Source organism: Salmo trutta, chromosome 22, assembly GCF_901001165.1.
Source record: "Salmo trutta chromosome 22, fSalTru1.1, whole genome shotgun sequence".
NCBI lineage: Eukaryota > Metazoa > Chordata > Actinopteri > Salmoniformes > Salmonidae > Salmo > Salmo trutta.
The window spans coordinates 10,201,314-10,218,679 of record NC_042978.1 but is presented as its reverse complement, the minus strand read 5'-3'; the positions used below and the strand labels follow the sequence as shown (position 1 = coordinate 10,218,679).

The 17,366-nt window shown below is 43.3% G+C and overlaps 2 protein-coding genes across 3 annotated transcripts in view; both read right to left on the bottom strand.

Moving 5' to 3' along the window:
* LOC115158043 (rab GTPase-activating protein 1-like) overlaps nucleotides 1-17,366 on the bottom strand; it is a 170,737-nt gene that overhangs the window by 77,407 nt on the left and 75,964 nt on the right. The window lies entirely within an intron of this gene.
* On the bottom strand, nucleotides 6,886-11,324 carry LOC115158045 (G-protein coupled receptor 52-like). The gene has a single exon (XM_029706525.1). The coding sequence runs from the start codon at nucleotides 8,861-8,863 to the stop codon at nucleotides 7,745-7,747; it is 1,119 nt and encodes a 372-aa protein (XP_029562385.1). The 5' UTR covers nucleotides 8,864-11,324; the 3' UTR covers nucleotides 6,886-7,744.

Sequence of the window (17,366 nt, the reverse complement as noted above, 5' to 3'; positions counted from 1 at the left end):
ACCAAAGGACAGATTTCCACTGGTCTAATGTCCATTGCTCGTGTTTCTTGGCCCAAGCAAGTCTCTTATTTTTATTGGTGTCCTTTAGAGGTGGTTTCTTTGCAGCAATTCGACCATGTAGGCCTGATTCACGCAGTCTCCTCTGAACAGTTGATGTTGAGATGTGTCTGCATTTATTTGGGCTGCAATCTGAGGTGCAGTTAACTCTAATGAACTTATCCTCTGCAGCAGAGGTAACACTGGGTCTTCCTTTCCTGTGGCGGTCCTCATGAGAGCCAGTTTCATCATAGCGACTGATGGTTTCTGCGACTGCACTTCTTGAAATGTTCAGGATTGACTGACCTTCACGTCTTAAAGTAATGGACAGTCATTTCTTTTTGCTTATTTGAGCTGTTCTTGCCATAATATGGATTTGGTCTTTTACCAAATAGGGATATCTTCTGTATACCACCCCTGCCTTGTCACAACACAACTGATTGGCTCAAACGCATTAAGAAGGAAATTCCACAAATTAACAAGGCACACCTGTTAATTGAAATGCATTCCAGGTGACTACCTCATGAAGTTGGTTGAGAGGATGCCAAGAGTGTGCAAAGCTGTCATCAAGGCAATGGGTGGCTACTTTGAAGAATCTCAAATATATTTTAATTGGTTTAACACTTTTTTGGTTACTACATGATTCCATATGTGTTATTTCATAGTTGATGTCTTCACTATTATTCTACAATGTAGAAAGAAAAAAAAAAGTATTAAGAAAACCCTGGAATGAGTAGGTATGTCCAAACATTTGACTGGTACTGTATCCCAGAAACTGGCCAGGCAAATCAGCCTTTCAATCATTGCCTGCTTTTAAATCACTTTACAAAAGTACAGTCAAACCCACCACCAGTAAAATGGTAATAGACACATCAAGAACTCAAGGCAGTGTTCAAAGAGGCAACATTTCTGGATTTTATTTATCCCATTATTTTTCAGTTTTATTGGATTGGCATCAACAGCAAAACCACAGCCTTTGACAAAATCTCAGAAATAAAAAAATAGATACTGTGTAATTTCTCGATTTGTCTTCTAATCAAAAACATCTTACTTCATATAGCTACAGCAGCCTAGTTGAATTAACACAAAGGTATGAGTCATCACTGGTCGAGATTTTGTCATAAGATTTGTTTAGTGGATTTTTTTGTTGCCTGAACACACATGTACAGCAGGGTAAAACCGACAGACACACTATACATACTCCTATTTAACAAGTAGTGTATCCATTTTGAAATAATAAAATAAATAGACTTTGTACTGTATTAATCAAATCTTTAAGATACAACACCCTAATGAATGCACTTTAAATCAGTTGTTTTTGACAGTTTTTTTGTATTTCCTTTACATCAGAAAGAAATTCAAAACTAGTTTGGTCATTACAATACACATGGAAAGGTGAAAAGCCTATTCAGTGGCTCATAGGTATAAAAAACTACAGGCAGAGAAGAAACTGAATTAATTGGGTAACACTTACTTCATGAAAACTAAATTAATTGGGAAACAGCATTTGCAGTGTCAATATAATTGTATAACAGTAACCACAAACTGTTTTCTAAATACAAAAAGTCGAGTTAAAGTGGTACATTATCAATAAGTACAATAACTTGCTTGTTAGAATGAAACTACATTCCACTAGTGTTACTGTGGTGTGGAATCAATTAATTCTCATGAAACCATCAGTACAAGATTTACTGTAAAGCAATACCTAGATAGAATTTAGCTTGTCAACAATATTAATTTACCATATATCACAAAAGATCTCACAATGTTTGTTGTATTCTCTTGACCACAAGTGATTTGCTTTAGTGTAAAGACAAAGTCATCTGGGGGTAATTCTAGAGAGAATCTAAGTCAACTAAAATAACAATTTGGGTGTTAATTCCTTAAAATGGCATGATGTAGAGCTGTGCGATATGGAAAAACATCCATAATCACGCTAAATATATACATTTTTTTTGCAATAATAATAAAATCTGCGATAAATTACATAAAATTATTTTTAGGGGAGGTACTACAGCTGGGCGATATGGACGAAAAGTAATATTGTGATAAATGTAACTATTTTGCTCAATAACAAATACAACGATATATAATTTTTTCCCAATGGCCAGTTACTTTACATTAGCAGCGGGCCAGGTAAGATAACTGAGATGATAGCCTATGATTCAAAAGGTACGATATGTCATCTAACATATCCATGACTTGCATGATTGATATTTTGATGGTCAACCTGTCAAAATAGGAACCACAATGAGATTTGTATTTTTTTTTGCTTTTCAGAGGATTTTCCCGGCATCTTTGTGCATATTGGCCACCTGAGGAAGGGGGAACTCAAAACACTTAGCTAGATTGCTAACTCTAAATATGATATTGTTGTTAGATAGATGAATCAATTAGCCTACATGGCTATCAGTAAATGTAGGCTAAAGTCCTACCCAAACTTTCCAATGCTAGGCGTAGGCTAATTGATGTAGGCCTATTCACTGTAAATGGCATGCTCTGCTATGCGGGTGCGTCCAAATCATACTGACTACACCCCACTCCGGTTGTAAAGTGGTGCCGTGAACTCGATATTAGGAGGTGAGAAATACATTATATACACTCACAGAAAGCTGCAACTCTCCTCTCGGCAACTAGAACAACACTTTGAGCAACGGTCATAATGATTGTGCTTCTCAGAATGCACCTCTGCCTCCTCGGTGCACACAGCGGGAAGAGGGAACGAGAGCGGCCGACAGCAAAACCGGGATAACTAGATACTGTACTTTCATTGCAGGAATCAACATTATGCATTGGCTATTACTGTTGAAAAAATAATGGTTCTAGAACAATCTACAGGAACGATGTGTAGCAAAAATCACCGAAAATTACCAACGTAAGCAAATTGCTTCGGTAAGAGGAAGGCAATGCAGGTGATTTTCTGTTTATCGTCCCAGCTCTATGACGGTAGATTTCTTAACCCCTTAAATCCGCACCCCCACCTAAATCTAATTAGTATAATACAAAAATCCCCATAAGGTGACAGAGCAACAGCAGTGTTTGTCAGACCATGAGATATCCCGAAAATCATTCTTCTCACAAAAAGGTTTGGCCTAACAACTATTATGACCCCTCTATGGAAATAAGAGTCTCACGAATACGATGGTGTTCTCTGTTTACGACCCCCACAAGCGTTTTGGGACTCGTCTGAAGTCGGTACAGCCAATCTGCCAACTTCTGTCTGTAGCATCCGAACAGTTTGGGCTACAACTGTGGAAAGGTGAGACTCTCACGAACACTTACATGTCGGTTTTGCTCTAGGCCTCACAAGACTTGTCTGAAAGTCACCCGGTACCGTTGAATTTTTTTTAATGGAAGTATATATGGAGACTGTTTAGTGACATAAAAAAGGGGTTAAATACATTTCCTGATCTTTCTTAAATCTTTTGGGGCGGCAGGTAGCCTAGTGGTTAGAGCGTTGGGCCAGTAACCAAAAGGTTGCTAGATCGAATCCTCGAGCTGACAAGGTAAAAAAAAAATGTTTTTACACACACACACACACACACACACACACACACACACACACATATATATATATAAGATATAGGACAGACACTTCAGAACAAACTTTTCTTGGGGGAGTATCTGTTCCATGTAGTCGTTACGTCCATGTAATCTGTTATTCAATGCGTTTGCAGTGAGGCCAAGTACAGTGAGGCCAAGTATACATTTTCATCAAATAATTTGTAAATATTTGTTTTGCTACTTCAAGGGGTCTTACAATTCAAAATCAAATAACAAAATTATCCTTGGTATGACCTTAAAGCAATTCCATATAGCTTAGTAGAACCCCCTCCCATGGTTTAGACACAGGGCTCAAACTCTTATGGGTTAAGTGATTAAAATATCTAATAATGGGGGTGTTGTTGATTACGTTTTGATAAAGCAGTTGTATTCATACTGTATCAGTGTGTTCATACAGTGGGGTGCGAAATGCTTGACACCCTTGATAAAGAGCAAAAATGACTGAGCTACTATACATAGAATTTGTTTTGTTAATGGGGAAATTAGATGGGGTTCTTAGCCCATTCCTCCACACACCATCTTTCCAGATCCTTGATATCCTTTGCCTGCACTTATGGACTGCCATTTTCAAACAAAAAAGTGGCCATTGCAGATGGCCATTGCAAAATGTTGATTTTGAGGCAAATCAAACATTTCTTTGTGGATTTTGATGTGTGCCTGGGGTTATTGTCTTGCTGGAAGATCCATTTGCGGTCAAATTTCTGGCTCCCATCGTTGACCTTAACAAGGGCCCCAGGACCACTGGAAGCAAAATAGCCCCATAACATCAAAGATCCACCCCCATATTTTACAGTAGGTATGGGGTTATTTTCTGCTTATGCAGATGCCAAACCCACCACTGGTGTGCGTGGCCAAAGAACTCTATTTTCATGTCATCCAACAAATGTAAAACGCCTGGAGTTTGCTAAATGGCATTGGCAGTTGGATTGGAACCAGTGCTTTGGTCAGATGAAAATATAGCTCTTTGACCTCGCACACCAGAGGTGGGTTTGGTGTCAAAATGAGAATGCATAAGCAGAAAATAACCCCATAACTAATGTTAGTGCTGCGCGATTAACCAAAATGTTGATTATTTTTCGTTTATTTAAACAACTAATTGACCAACGTCGGTTCAATTATTTGAATTCCATTTTGTTCCGTTTTTGTCTGTGAGCGCAATGCACAGTTGCTTTAGAGGTAAATCAGATTAAGACCGAAAATCTACGATGTAGTAGGGATTTGTAGTTTCCAACAGGCAAATATTCTACATAGTTTAAATGTGGTAATTAACTACAATGACCATAATCAATTTCGTGCGTGCCTACTTGTCCGGTCTATGTGGAGCAGACACGGAGATGGGGTGAACACAGAACGTGCGATCAAGAGGGAAAGATGTATGTATCTCTACCTGAAAATACATGATCTAAGTGATTGATAGTTGGTATTCAGCAGTCATAAAAAGTATGCCTTGTTTAATTTGAATTATTACTAAAATAGTGATTTGTTAGGCAGCAGCTCTATAGAGATGATGACTTGGAATGAAATAATAAAGTCAACAAATAAAACAAATGTAATATACACAACAACTGAAATATTTTATTAAAGTAATTTAAATAAATGGTTAATAAGTGATAAGCAGTAACGGGCAGTCACTACCATCATGAGACTTTTGTTTTATTCTGTTTTGTTACAGCATTTAACCCACAATGCATAGCGCATTTGTCTAGAAAAAATATTTGAAAACTGATGACTTTTTTAAATAATCAAAACAAAACCGACCTCAAAAAGCACTAATCGCTCAGTACTACCTACTGTAAAATATGGTGGTGGATCTTTGATGTTATGGGTCTATTTTGCTTTCACTGGTCCTGGGGCCCTTGTTAAGGTCAACATCATCATGAACTTTACCCAGCACCAGGACATTTTGGCAAAAAACCTAGTTGCCTCTGCCAGGAGGCTGAAACTTGGCTGCAAGTGGATCTTCCAGCAACACAATAACCCCAAGCACACATCAAAATCCCCCAAAATAAATAATTTGCCACTAAATCAACATTTTGTAATGGACATCGTAGTCTTATAAAATAAAATAATATATTTTCCCCATTTTTGTTGAGCATCCAATTTAGCTCAGAATTTGAATGATTCATTTTATAGTCATTTTTGCACATCTTTATCAAGGGTGGCAATAATTTCAGACCCCACTGTATATGGTCCATTTGATAAGAAAATAGAATGCACCTCACACAAGATAAAATAAATCAAATACAGTAATGTGAAGATGTCATCTCATAGACATCAAGCAACCATTGGGGAGGGTACGTTTTTTAAGTCTTTTGTGGCAGAATTCAGAACCCCTATGACTATATATATATATATATATATGCCACCTAAAATGATAATGAATCGCGCTACAAATAGAAAAGCTTCTGACCTCATCATAAGCTCATGAAAGGTGCTGAAACAAGATGGTCCTACTGTATCGGCAAATGTAAGCATGATGGATCTTAAGTCAAGTCAAATGAAGGTCACGTTACAAAACGCAATGGCATGCAGCCAGGACTGTGTCAGTGTCCTTGTAACTGTATAAATGAACAGAAAGTAAATCTCTTGTGATATATTTTTTGGAAAAGATATCTTTAGGCACATATACAGAACAATCTGTAATGGAAAGCGGGGAATGACTACACAGGTTAAGTAGCATAATGTTGAACAAAAACAGTCATGATATCGAGGGTTCAGTTAGCTGTGTTGCTTGTTTTTCCACACGGTCAACTATACACTGACTACAGGAACACAGGTCTAACTTCAAATGGCCTACACCATAAGAATAGAGCGGGATTTCACAATAGTCTTGGGTATCACTGAAAATGTGCACTTTATGTATTTTTCATCATTATCTATAAAAAAACTGACCATTCTGGGAATGTACAAGAAAAACTTGGAATGACTTCACCTGCGCTGTATCAAACAGTATAATACATAACTAAAGGCAGTCTTCATGGTGCATTTACTGCACATGCCCACTGTATTTTGTACAATAAGGCCCTAAAAAGGGAACAGTCTCTGCACTTAGCGTGGAAAAGCAGAGGAAAGAGTCATACATATGACGCTGATCCTTAAGTAGAGTGAAGCAGATTTTTCTGAACTCAACCAAAGATAAAGATGTATGCACTAGTGGACAGAACCAATCCCTCATTCTGCTTCCTAAACAGCTACTGTATAGGAAGCATTGACAAAGATTTTTTTAAAGAAATAGTACACAGGAAAGTATAGAAATATCTAATAAAACTAAACCATCAGTGGGTGTTTTTTTTTTTTTAGGAGATTGAGTAACTCGTCAAATTGAGTACCCCATCTCTGTTTAGGACTGACCGAAAGTCTTTGAACACTCAGACTGCTTGCTAACAAACGTTCTGCAAACGCCGCAAAACTTTTGTTTGTCATAACAGGTCAAGGCCACTAGCCATCTGCTGTTATTTACACCATTGTCAAGGAGCATGTACAGTAAGTGAATAGTCAGCCATTTGCACACACATACCCCATGTCAACTCCTAATGAGGATTACATGTTGATGTTGTCTATGCTAAGTCAGCCTTTGAGTGCCCACCAAGAACACAGACCTATAGTAGCAGTCCAATATTGGTATTTAAATTCAATACACTTTAGTCCACATTACCTTGAAATCAGAGATGCTTAAATCATGAGGTCACCATCAATGTTTGAGGAAAGTGTTTATCCATTTTGAGAACCTGTAACTTTGTATTTTTACAAGCACTTTACCCGACTGTCGAGAAACAAAAAAATGTAACATCAAAGCCTGAGAACCATGGTCAAATTAGGTTTTACATAAGGATGCACATACACTAGGTTACCAGCTAAACTCCACTACACAGGTTTAAAGCCAAAATGTAGTACCAATCTCTCATCCATTTAGTTGTTCAGAAAGTAAACCTTTAAAACAACGTAGCCTCTCTCAGCAATCTAATGTTTGCCTGTAAATCATGGCTTGGCATGACTGTGGCAAAGTCATTGGTATCCTTCAAAACAAACCTTCAGAGCCTAAATCCTCTCTCATTGGGACAGCCCTGTCAAATAAATGTTCAGCAGCTTTGTAAAGATGTAACCTTTGAAATTCGTGGCTTTCCTAACAATAGCCTCCAACGCCTCAGATGGAGCAGGACTTTGGCCTCTTCCTGGGTTTGGGTTCTCCAAAGTCCCTGTCGTCGGCTGCACAGTGGCTGAAGGAGCAGAGTGTCTGCGAGAGGCGGCGCATGCCCAGGCGGAACACACTGTTGGACAGGCTGTAGATGACGCAGTTGCAGAAGCTGTTGCTGATGGCCAACCAGGTTGTTACAAAGGACAGGGCGGGACTGTCCAGCACGTGGGAGCTCTCCAACAGGAAATAGATTATGTAGGGCAGCCAAAGCAGGTAGAAGACGCTGGTGATGCGGAATAGCACCATGGCGTAGCGCCTGTCAGGCCCTTGACCCGCGTGATGCCCCCCGCCGCTGCTACTGCCACCACCCTCCCCGGCCTCCATCTCCTGGCTGGGGAAGCGTGCCCGCCTCTCACTGATCTCCCGGTTGTGCTGCTGGCAGATGCGGAAGATGTGGAAGTAGGTGAAGCAGACTACCAGGGCCGCGGGCGCGTACAGTAGGCATACCACAAAGCCTGTGAAGAGTGCCGAGGTGGGCCAGGAGTGCGCGCACCACTCAAAGATGTCCCCGTGGTAACCCGGCTTACCCCAGCCAAAGAAAGAGGGCAGAAAGACCAGGCTGGAGTAGACCCAGATGAGGGCGATGCAACCGCGGAGCCGGCACGGCGTCACCAGCTGGTTGTAGGACAGGGGTTTGGTGATGGCCAGGTAGCGATCCACGCTGATGCAGGCCAGACAGGCCATTGAGACGCTCTTGAGCACTGAGATTACGTAGCTGAAGACCTGGCAGGTGATGGGCTCCTGGACGCTGGCCGGGTAGTGCAGCAGGGACAGGGTGGGCACCAGGCAGCTGAGGCCCACCAGCAGGTCGGCATAGGCCATAGTCTGGATGAAGTAGCTGGTGGTATAGTGGTGCAGCAGGGGGGCGCAGTGGAACACGAAGATCACCGTCAGGTTCCCGGCAATGATGAGCACCGTGAGCAGAACGATGACCGCAGTCTCCAAGACACAGGCCTCCAGGCCCTCGTTCTGGCCCCAGCCTAGGGGACAGGAGTGGTTGGGGTCTGGGCCCACAAGGCTGCTGTTGGCAGTGGGCACCAGGTCTGTCGTCAATGCTGACTGGTTCATTGTTCTGGGCGCAGTCCAGGTGGGTCAGGTTTGTGCTGTGCCAACCGCGATGCAGATGGACTGTAACTGGAGACCTGTCTGCCTGTAGCCTCCCTCAGCAAATGGGAGTTCTAGCCGCTCTCGCTCGCTCTTTCACCTCGGCTCTCACATAGCTGGGTCTCAATCAAATGAACACTGACTGACGAAAATCAATACAGCCCATAGGAAAGCAGGACTGCCGACTCGGGTCTACTTTTTCGATCAGTCATGCTTAGAGGCAGTGGGGTAATTGTCGAAAGAAAAAAGATATTCCCTCCAAAAACAGAAAAAGGTCTGCCGGTGCTATGCCAGGCATTTATCCCGGCGGCAGGGATCCCCATTGCTCTCCCTGATAGTCTGCGGCCACATCTCCTGATTCATAAGAGGGCTGCCACTGGGAGACTGGGGGCGGAGAGCAGGTGTTGTCCTCACAAGGGCAAAAAGCACAGGAGGTGCAGGGTAGTCGGCATGTGGGGGAGAAACATGAGGCAGGCAGGCAGGGCGCTCTGGTGCAGATCCTACTGCAGATTAAATAAGACGGGAAGCATGTGACTCCTATTTTGAGACTATAGATAAGAGAAAATAGTATTAAAACATTTAGCGTATCGGTATAATTTTGACTTTCAGATAGCTTGTTTACTGTCACAGAGAAAGAGCCGCTGGGAAAACCCCAAATTCATACGAGTAATTACATCCACGTTAGCCATTGTGTTTGGTTCATACCTCAAGTCCTCTCTAAAGTTCCAAAATGCTGTTAGACAAGCAGCAATTGTTTCTCAGTCTTGTAGTATGCACATCCTCTTATTTTGGGGTATTGAGTGGTCCTGTGGTCAGTGTCTGGACCCCATGTATGCCCCGCTATTGTCCGAATCAAAACACAGACACGCTAGACAAACACAGGGCTCTCTGCGGTGGTTAATGTCACAGCTCTCGTTCCACAGAGCGCTGGGGGAATTATGTTTACAATGTTCCCCAATCTGAGAGAAGCCAAAGGAGACGCAGAATAATCTGGATCCTGTTATGTGTGTAGCCACAAATCTGGCTTTGGTCTCTGGAATCCCAATCCACGCACTTTTCCTGAAACTTTTGTCCTCCAGGTTATGAGAGGCAAAAGCTGGTTTTAAAGAGGATCTTTCAGGCAAACAATGTAGGAGTTGTCAGGAGTCTCACACAATCGGATAATTAGATACTGGAGCCGGTAGAAGCCATCTGGGTGTCTCAGAGCTCTTCGGACTGTGTCTCCTTAGAAATTCTGTTCAGGGCGCCGGCTGCGATGGATGTGGGATCAATCTGCATTCCGCTTGTTTACAGCCTAGGGTGAAAGCTCTTACGTCAGCCTCGCCTCTTAAGCACTTGTTTCCATTATTGATATTATTACCTATACATGCCCATTCCATTCAAATACGTTTTTTTTTTTTTTTTTCAGGGGAGGCACGGCTGTCTGGACTTTTGACTCTTTCTTCCACTCAGTACGTCTGCTCCTTGTTACAAAAACCAAGCCACAGCAAAAGAGAAATGACTCCAGCAGTACAGAGAGTTCCAGTTTCAAAGCTGTCCTCTGTGTGCGTCTCCTCTTATTTCCATTCCCCCAGCCGAACTAAGCTTTCGCCAAACGAATAACCGAAGAGGCAGAAATAAAATTTCATTCAGCAAAGCAGTCCTGGAGTGAAGTACAAAATAAATAAATAGGAACCTTTTGAAGAGAGGAGCTGTCCCTCACCAACTGGTGCAGTGGGAAAGAGATGCTGTGACTGGCTTACAGTTCCTTTTCCCTTCGCTCTCGTTCTCGTTCTCCCGCTCACTCTCTTTACCCTGCATGCACACACATGCTCGCTCTCACTCTCTCCCGTTCCCTCTGAACCGCGCTCTACCCCTCCCTCTGATACACCCTCTCTCTCTCGCTCTCTCTCTCTACCCCCTCCCATTTGGGCTGCACCTGAGGTCCTTTCTCAACCCAGCCACAATACTCTCTTTCCCTCCTCTAATGTCTCTCCTCTTGTTTTTAGAGCTACATTTGGATAGTTTCCTAATCTGAAATCACTAGGCTAATCTATCAGTCCATTTTCTATTAACTAGCTCCCTCCCCCAATATGGCTTTCCCACTGACTCTCTGCCCCCAGTCCGTTGCTCCGACCAATGACCAAGCCCAGCCATGCCTGCCCCTTAGTTACAGTTGCCAGGCATTTCAGTTAGTTGGGATCATCCTTCACTGGCAGACAGTGTAACAAGTGGCAGAAAATTGAGGAGGCAGGAGGTCAGTTTCAGAGGTAGATGGTCTGTATACCATTGCAGAGTTCAGGCTCAACTAACCTCTACAATAATGAAACACTAGGATACACAAGAAAGCTACGCTTTTAAAGCTACTTGCGTAAGCTCTAGAAACTGAACACGGAGATTCCCAATAAGATAAGAACAGACGACAAAGTGGCATGGTGAAGTGGATAACCTGATGTCCTTCACCTTTTGGACTACTGGTGAAAAACGGTCACAACCAGGCTACTGTACGTTAATAATTATTTCGCAGAGAGAGAGAGAGAGAGAAAAAAAGGAAGGGCTGTAAAAACAACGGTAGTAACCCCCTTCCCTGTCCCACCCCCTCTGAGCCTTTTGATCCCAGCCACTATGGCTACTGTGTTGGGACAAGCAGGCAGGCCCCTGTCCGGGGTCTTTGTTATGGCTGGGTAAATAAGGGCCAGACCATTGTAGTGTACAGTAGCTCACACCAACACTGACTAACAGTCAAAGAGAGCCGGAGGTAAGTGGGCCTGAGAGCGGGGAGATCAGTTTCGAGCTGCTCAATACGAGTATAATTATCAACGCATTACAAAAACAAACCTGGTGCGGCACACGGGAGAAGAAGTCAAGGTCATCTCAGTGATAATGCTTCACAATAGGCATTGTGTGAAAAGGAGATTTGAATGAGAAATTACCATATGCTCTCTACAAAGGTTGCAGAGAATTAGGGATGGGCATTTGAATATTTTGGAGTGTTCATGTACTCGCATGCTTTATTTTTCTTTGAGTACTCGAATGGGAAAGTAATGTGTGTACTTATCTATGCCAACAGTGAGCAACAATGCTTAATTTGCTACAACCATTACAGATAACACATCCTAATGGCTAAATTGCCCAATATAGAGTGTAAAAACATTAGGAACACCTGCTCTTTCCATGACAGACTGACCAGGTGAATCCAGGTGAAAACTATGATCCCTTATTGACGTCGCATGATAAATACACTTCAATCGGTGTAGGTAAAGGGGAGGAGACAGGTTAAAGAAGGATTTTTAAGCCTCGAGAGAATTGAGACATGGATTGTGTATGTGTACCATTCAGAGGGTGATTTGGCAAGACAAAAGATTTAAGTGACTTCGAACGGGGTATGACAGTAGGTGCCAGGAGCACTGGTGAGTGTGTCAAGAACGCTGCTGGGTTTTTCACACTCAACAGTTTCCTGTGTGTATCAACACCTTGTAGAGTACATGCCCCGACAAATTGAGGCTGTTCCGAGGGCAAAAGGGTGTGCAACTCAACATTAAAAACCTGTTCCTAATGTGTTGTCCACTCAGTGTATATTCAGTCAATAAAAAAAACAAGTGCCATTTAAGATTCATTAACTGAAACCATATTATCAACTGGTTATATTATATTGTGGAACTCAAATCTTCAAAAAGACCTCAGCAGTGATGCTTACTTATGTTAGGAATCAAAAGGACTACGTAAAAGGTAGGTTGAGTAATTAAACATGAACAGATATCTAATTCAAATCAATCAAATCTAATTTTATTGGTCACATGTGACGAATACAACAGGTGTAGACTTAACAGTGAAATGCTTACTTATGAGCCCATTCCCAACCGTGCATTGTTAAGAACCAACACAAATATTTGCAAAATAAAAAAGGAAATAGTAACCCAAAAACAATAACGAGGCTATATACAAGGAGCAACAGTACCGAGTCAATGTGCAGGCGTACCAGGTAGTGGAGATAATTCAGTATTTACATGTGAGTAGGGTTAAAAGTGACTAGGCAATCAGGATATATAATACACAGAAGTAGCAGCATATGTTAAGAGTGAAAGTGTGTCTGTGTAAGTGTGTGGCGTCAATATGCATGTGTGAGCGTATGTAGTGCGTGAGTGTGTAGGTAGTCTAGTGAGTGTGCATAATCAGTTCAAGGGAGTCAGTGCAAAACAATTAAGATAAATAATAAAGGGGGTCAATGTAAATTGTCCGGGTAGCCATTTGATGAACTGTTCAGCAGTCTTATGGCTTTGGGGTAGAAGCTGTTCAGGTGTCTTTTGGTCACAGACTTGGTGTTCCGGTACCGCTTGCCACTAGGTAGCAAAGAGAACAGTCTATGACTTGGGTGGCTGGAGACTTTGACCATTTTTGGGATCCCAGTGATGTACATGGCCCCAGTGATGTACAGGGCTGTACGCACTACCCTCTCTAGAGCCTTGCGTTTGGATGCCGAGCAGTTGCCATACCAAACAGTGATACAGCCAGTCAAGATGGTCTCAAATGGTGCAGCTGTAGAACTTTGAGGATCTGGGGGTCCGTGACAAATCTTTTCAGCCTCCTGGGGGGGGGGGGCGTTGTCGTGTCCTCTATACAACGGTGTTGGTGTGTGTGGGCCATGATAGATCCTTAGTGATGTGGACACAGAGAAACCTCTGGACCTGCTCTACTACAGCCCCGTTGATGTGAATGGGGGTGTGTTCGGCCCTCTGTTTCCTGTAATCCACGATAAGGTCCTTTGTCTTGCCCACATTAAGGGACAGGAGGTTGTTGTCCTGGCGCCACACTGCCAGGTCTCTGACCTCCTCCCTACAGGCTGTCTTATCGTCGTTGGTGATCAAGCCTACCACCGTTGTGTCGTCGGCAAACTTAATGGTTGTATTGGAGTTATGCGCGGCCACGCAGTCGTAGGTAAACAGGGAGTACAGGAGGGGACTGAGCACGCACCCCTGGGGAGCTCCAGTGTTGAGGATCAGTGTGGCAGATGTGTGGTGACCTACCCTCGCCACCTGGGGGCGGCCCGTCAGGAAGTCCAGGATCCAGTTGCAGAGGGAGGTGTTTAGTCCCAGGTTCCTTAGCTTAGTGATGAGCTTTGAGGGTACTATGGTGTTGAACGCTGAGCTGTAGTCAATGAATTTTTTTATTTTTATTTTTATTTCACCTTTATTTAACCAGGTAGGCAAGTTGAGAACAAGTTCTCATTTACAATTGCGACCTGGCCAAGATAAAGCAAAGCAGTTCGACAACATACAACAACACAGAGTTACACATGGAGTAAACAACATACAGTCAATAATACAGTAGAAAGAAAAATAAGACTATATACAATGTGAGCAAATGATGTGAGATAAGGGAGGTAAAAGCAAAAAAATGCCATGGTGGCAAAGTAAATAAAGTATAGCAAGAAAAACACTGGAATGGTAGATTTGTAGTTTGAAGAAAGTTCAAAGTTCAAATATAAATAATATGGTGCAAAGGAGCAAAATAAATAAAATAAATAAATACAGTAGGGGAAGAGGTAGTAGTTTGGGCTAAATTATAGATGGGCTATGTACAGGTGCAGTGATCTGTGAGCTGCTCTGACAGCTGGTGCTTAAAGCTAGTGAGGGAGATAAGTGTTTCCAATTTCAGAGATTTTTGTAGTTCGTTCCAGTCGTTGGCAGCAGAGAACTGGAAGGAGAGACGACCAAAGGAGGAGTTGGCTTTAGGGGTGACCAGAGAGATATACCTGCTGGAGCGCGTGCTACAGGTGGGTGCTGCTATGGTGACCAGTGAGCGGAGATAAGGGGGGACTTTACCTAGCAGGGTCTTGTAGATGACCTGGAGCCAATGTGTTTGGCGACGATTATGAAGTGAAGGCCAGCCAACGAGAGCATACAGATCGCAGTGGTGGGTTGTATATGGGGCTTTGGTGACAAAACGGATGGCACTGTGATAGACTGCATCCAGCTTGTTGAGTAGGGTGTTGGAGGCTATTTTGTAAATGACATCGCCGAAGTCGAGGATTGGTAGGATGGTCAGTTTTACGAGGGTATGTTTGGCAGCATGAGTGAAGGATGCTTTGTTGCGAAATAGGAAGCCAATTCTAGATTTCACTTTGGATTGGAGATGATTGATGTGAGTCTGGAAGGAGAGTTTACAGTCTAACCAGACACCTAGGTATTTGTAGTTGTCCACAAATTCTAAGTTAGAACCGTCCAGAGAAGTTATGCTGGATGGGCGGGCAGGTGCAGGCAGCGATCGGTTGAAGAGCATGCATTTAGTTTTACTTGTGTTTAGGAGCAGTTGGAGGCCACGGAAGGAGAGTTGAATGGCATTGAAGCTCGTCTGGAGGGTTGTTAACACAGTGTCCAAAGAAGGGCCAGAAGTATACAGAATGGTGTCGTCTGCGTAGAGGTGGATCAGAGATTCACCAGCAGCAAGAGCGACATCATTTATGTATACAGAGAAAAGAGTTGGCCCAAGAATTGAACCCTGTGGTACCCCCATAGAGACTGCCAGAGGTCCAGACAGTAGGCCCTCCGATTTGACACACTGAACTCTGTCAGAGAAGTAGTTGGTGAACCAGGCGACGCAATCGTTTGAGAAACCAAGGCTACTAAGTCTGCCGATGAGGATGTGGTGATTAACAGAGTCAAAAGCTTTGGCCAGGTCAATGAATACGGCAGCACAGTATTGTTTCTTATCGATGGCGGTTACGATGTCGTTTAGGACCTTGAGCGTGGCTGAGGTGCACCCATGACCAGCTCTGAAACCAGATTGCATAGCGGAGAGGGTGCGGTGGGATTCGAAATAGTCGGTAATCTGTTTGTTGACTTGGCTTTCGAAGACCTTAGAAAGGCAGGGTAGGATGGATATAGGTCTGTAGCAATTTGGGTCAAGAGTGTCACCTCCTTTGAAGAGGGGGATGACAGCAGCTGCTTTCCAATCTATGGGAATCTCAGACGACACGAAAGAGAGGTTGAACAGGCTAGTAATAGGGGTTGCAATAATTTCGGCAGATAATTTTAGAAAGAAAGGGTCCAGATTGTCAAGCCCAGCTGATTTGTAGGGGTCCAGATTTTGCAGCTCTTTCAGAACATCAGCTGAATGGATTTGGGAGAAGGAGAAATGGGGGAGGTTTGGGCGAGTAGCTGTGGGGGGTGCAGTGCTGTTGAATGCAGTAGGGGTAGTTAGGTGGAAAGCATGGCCAGCCGTAGAAAAATGCTTATTGAAATTCTCAATTATAGTGGGCTTATCGGTGGTGACAGAGTTTCCTATTCTCAGTGCAGTGGGCAGTTGGGAGGAGGTGTTCTTATTCTCCATGGACTTTACAATGTCCCAGAACTTTTTAGAGTTGGAGTTGCACGAAGCAAATTTCTGTTTGAAAAAGCTAGCCTTGGCGTTTCTAACTGCCTGTGTGTATTGGTTTCTAACTTCCCTAAAAAGTTGCATATCGCGGGGGCAGTTCGATGCTAATGCAGAACGCCACAGGATATTTTTGTGTTGGTTAAGGGCAGTCAGGTCTGGGGAGAACCAAGGGCTATATCTGTTCCTGGTTCTAAATTTCTTGAAAGGGGCATGCTTATTTAAGATGGAGAGGAAGGCATTTTTAAAATATAACCAGGCATCCTCTACTGACGGGATGAGGTCAATATCCTTCCAGCATACCAGGGCCAGGTCGATTAGAAAGGCTTGCTCGTTGAAATGTTTCAGGGAGCGTTTGACAGTGATGAGTGGAGGTCGTTTGACCGCTGACCCATTACGGGTGCAGGCAATGAGGCAGTGATCGCTGAGATCTTGGTTGAAAACAGCAGAGGTGTAATTAGAGGGCACATTGGTTAGGATGATATCTATGAGGGTGCCAGAGTTTGCGGCTTTGGGGTTGTACCTGGTGGGTTCATTAATAATTTGTGTGAGATTGAGGGCATCAAGCTTGGATTGTAGAATGGCTGGGGTGTTAAGCATGTCCCAGTTTAGGTCGCCTAGTAGCACGAGCTCTGAAGATAGATGGGGGGCAATCAGTTCACATATGGTGTCCAGAGCACAGCTAGGGGCCGAGGGGGGTCTATAGCAGGCGGCAACGGTGAGAGACTTGTTTTTGGAGAGATGGATTTTTAGAAGTAGAAGTTCAAATTGTTTGGGTACAGACCTGGATAGCAGGACAGAACTCTGCAGGCTCTCTCTGCAGTAGATTGCAACACCGCCCCCTTTGGTCGTTCTATCTTGTCTGAAAACGTTGTAGTTAGGGATGATGATTTCACAGTTTTTGGTGGACTTCCTAAGCCAAGATTCAGACACAGCTAGGACATCCGGGTTGGCAGAGTGTGCTAAAGCAGTGAATAAAACAAACTTAGGGAGGAGGCTTCTAATGTTAACATGCATGAAACCAAGGCTATTACGGTTACAGAAGTCATCAAAAGAGAGCGCCTGGGGAGTAGGAGTGGAGCCAGGCACTGCAGGGCCTGGATTCACCTCTACATCC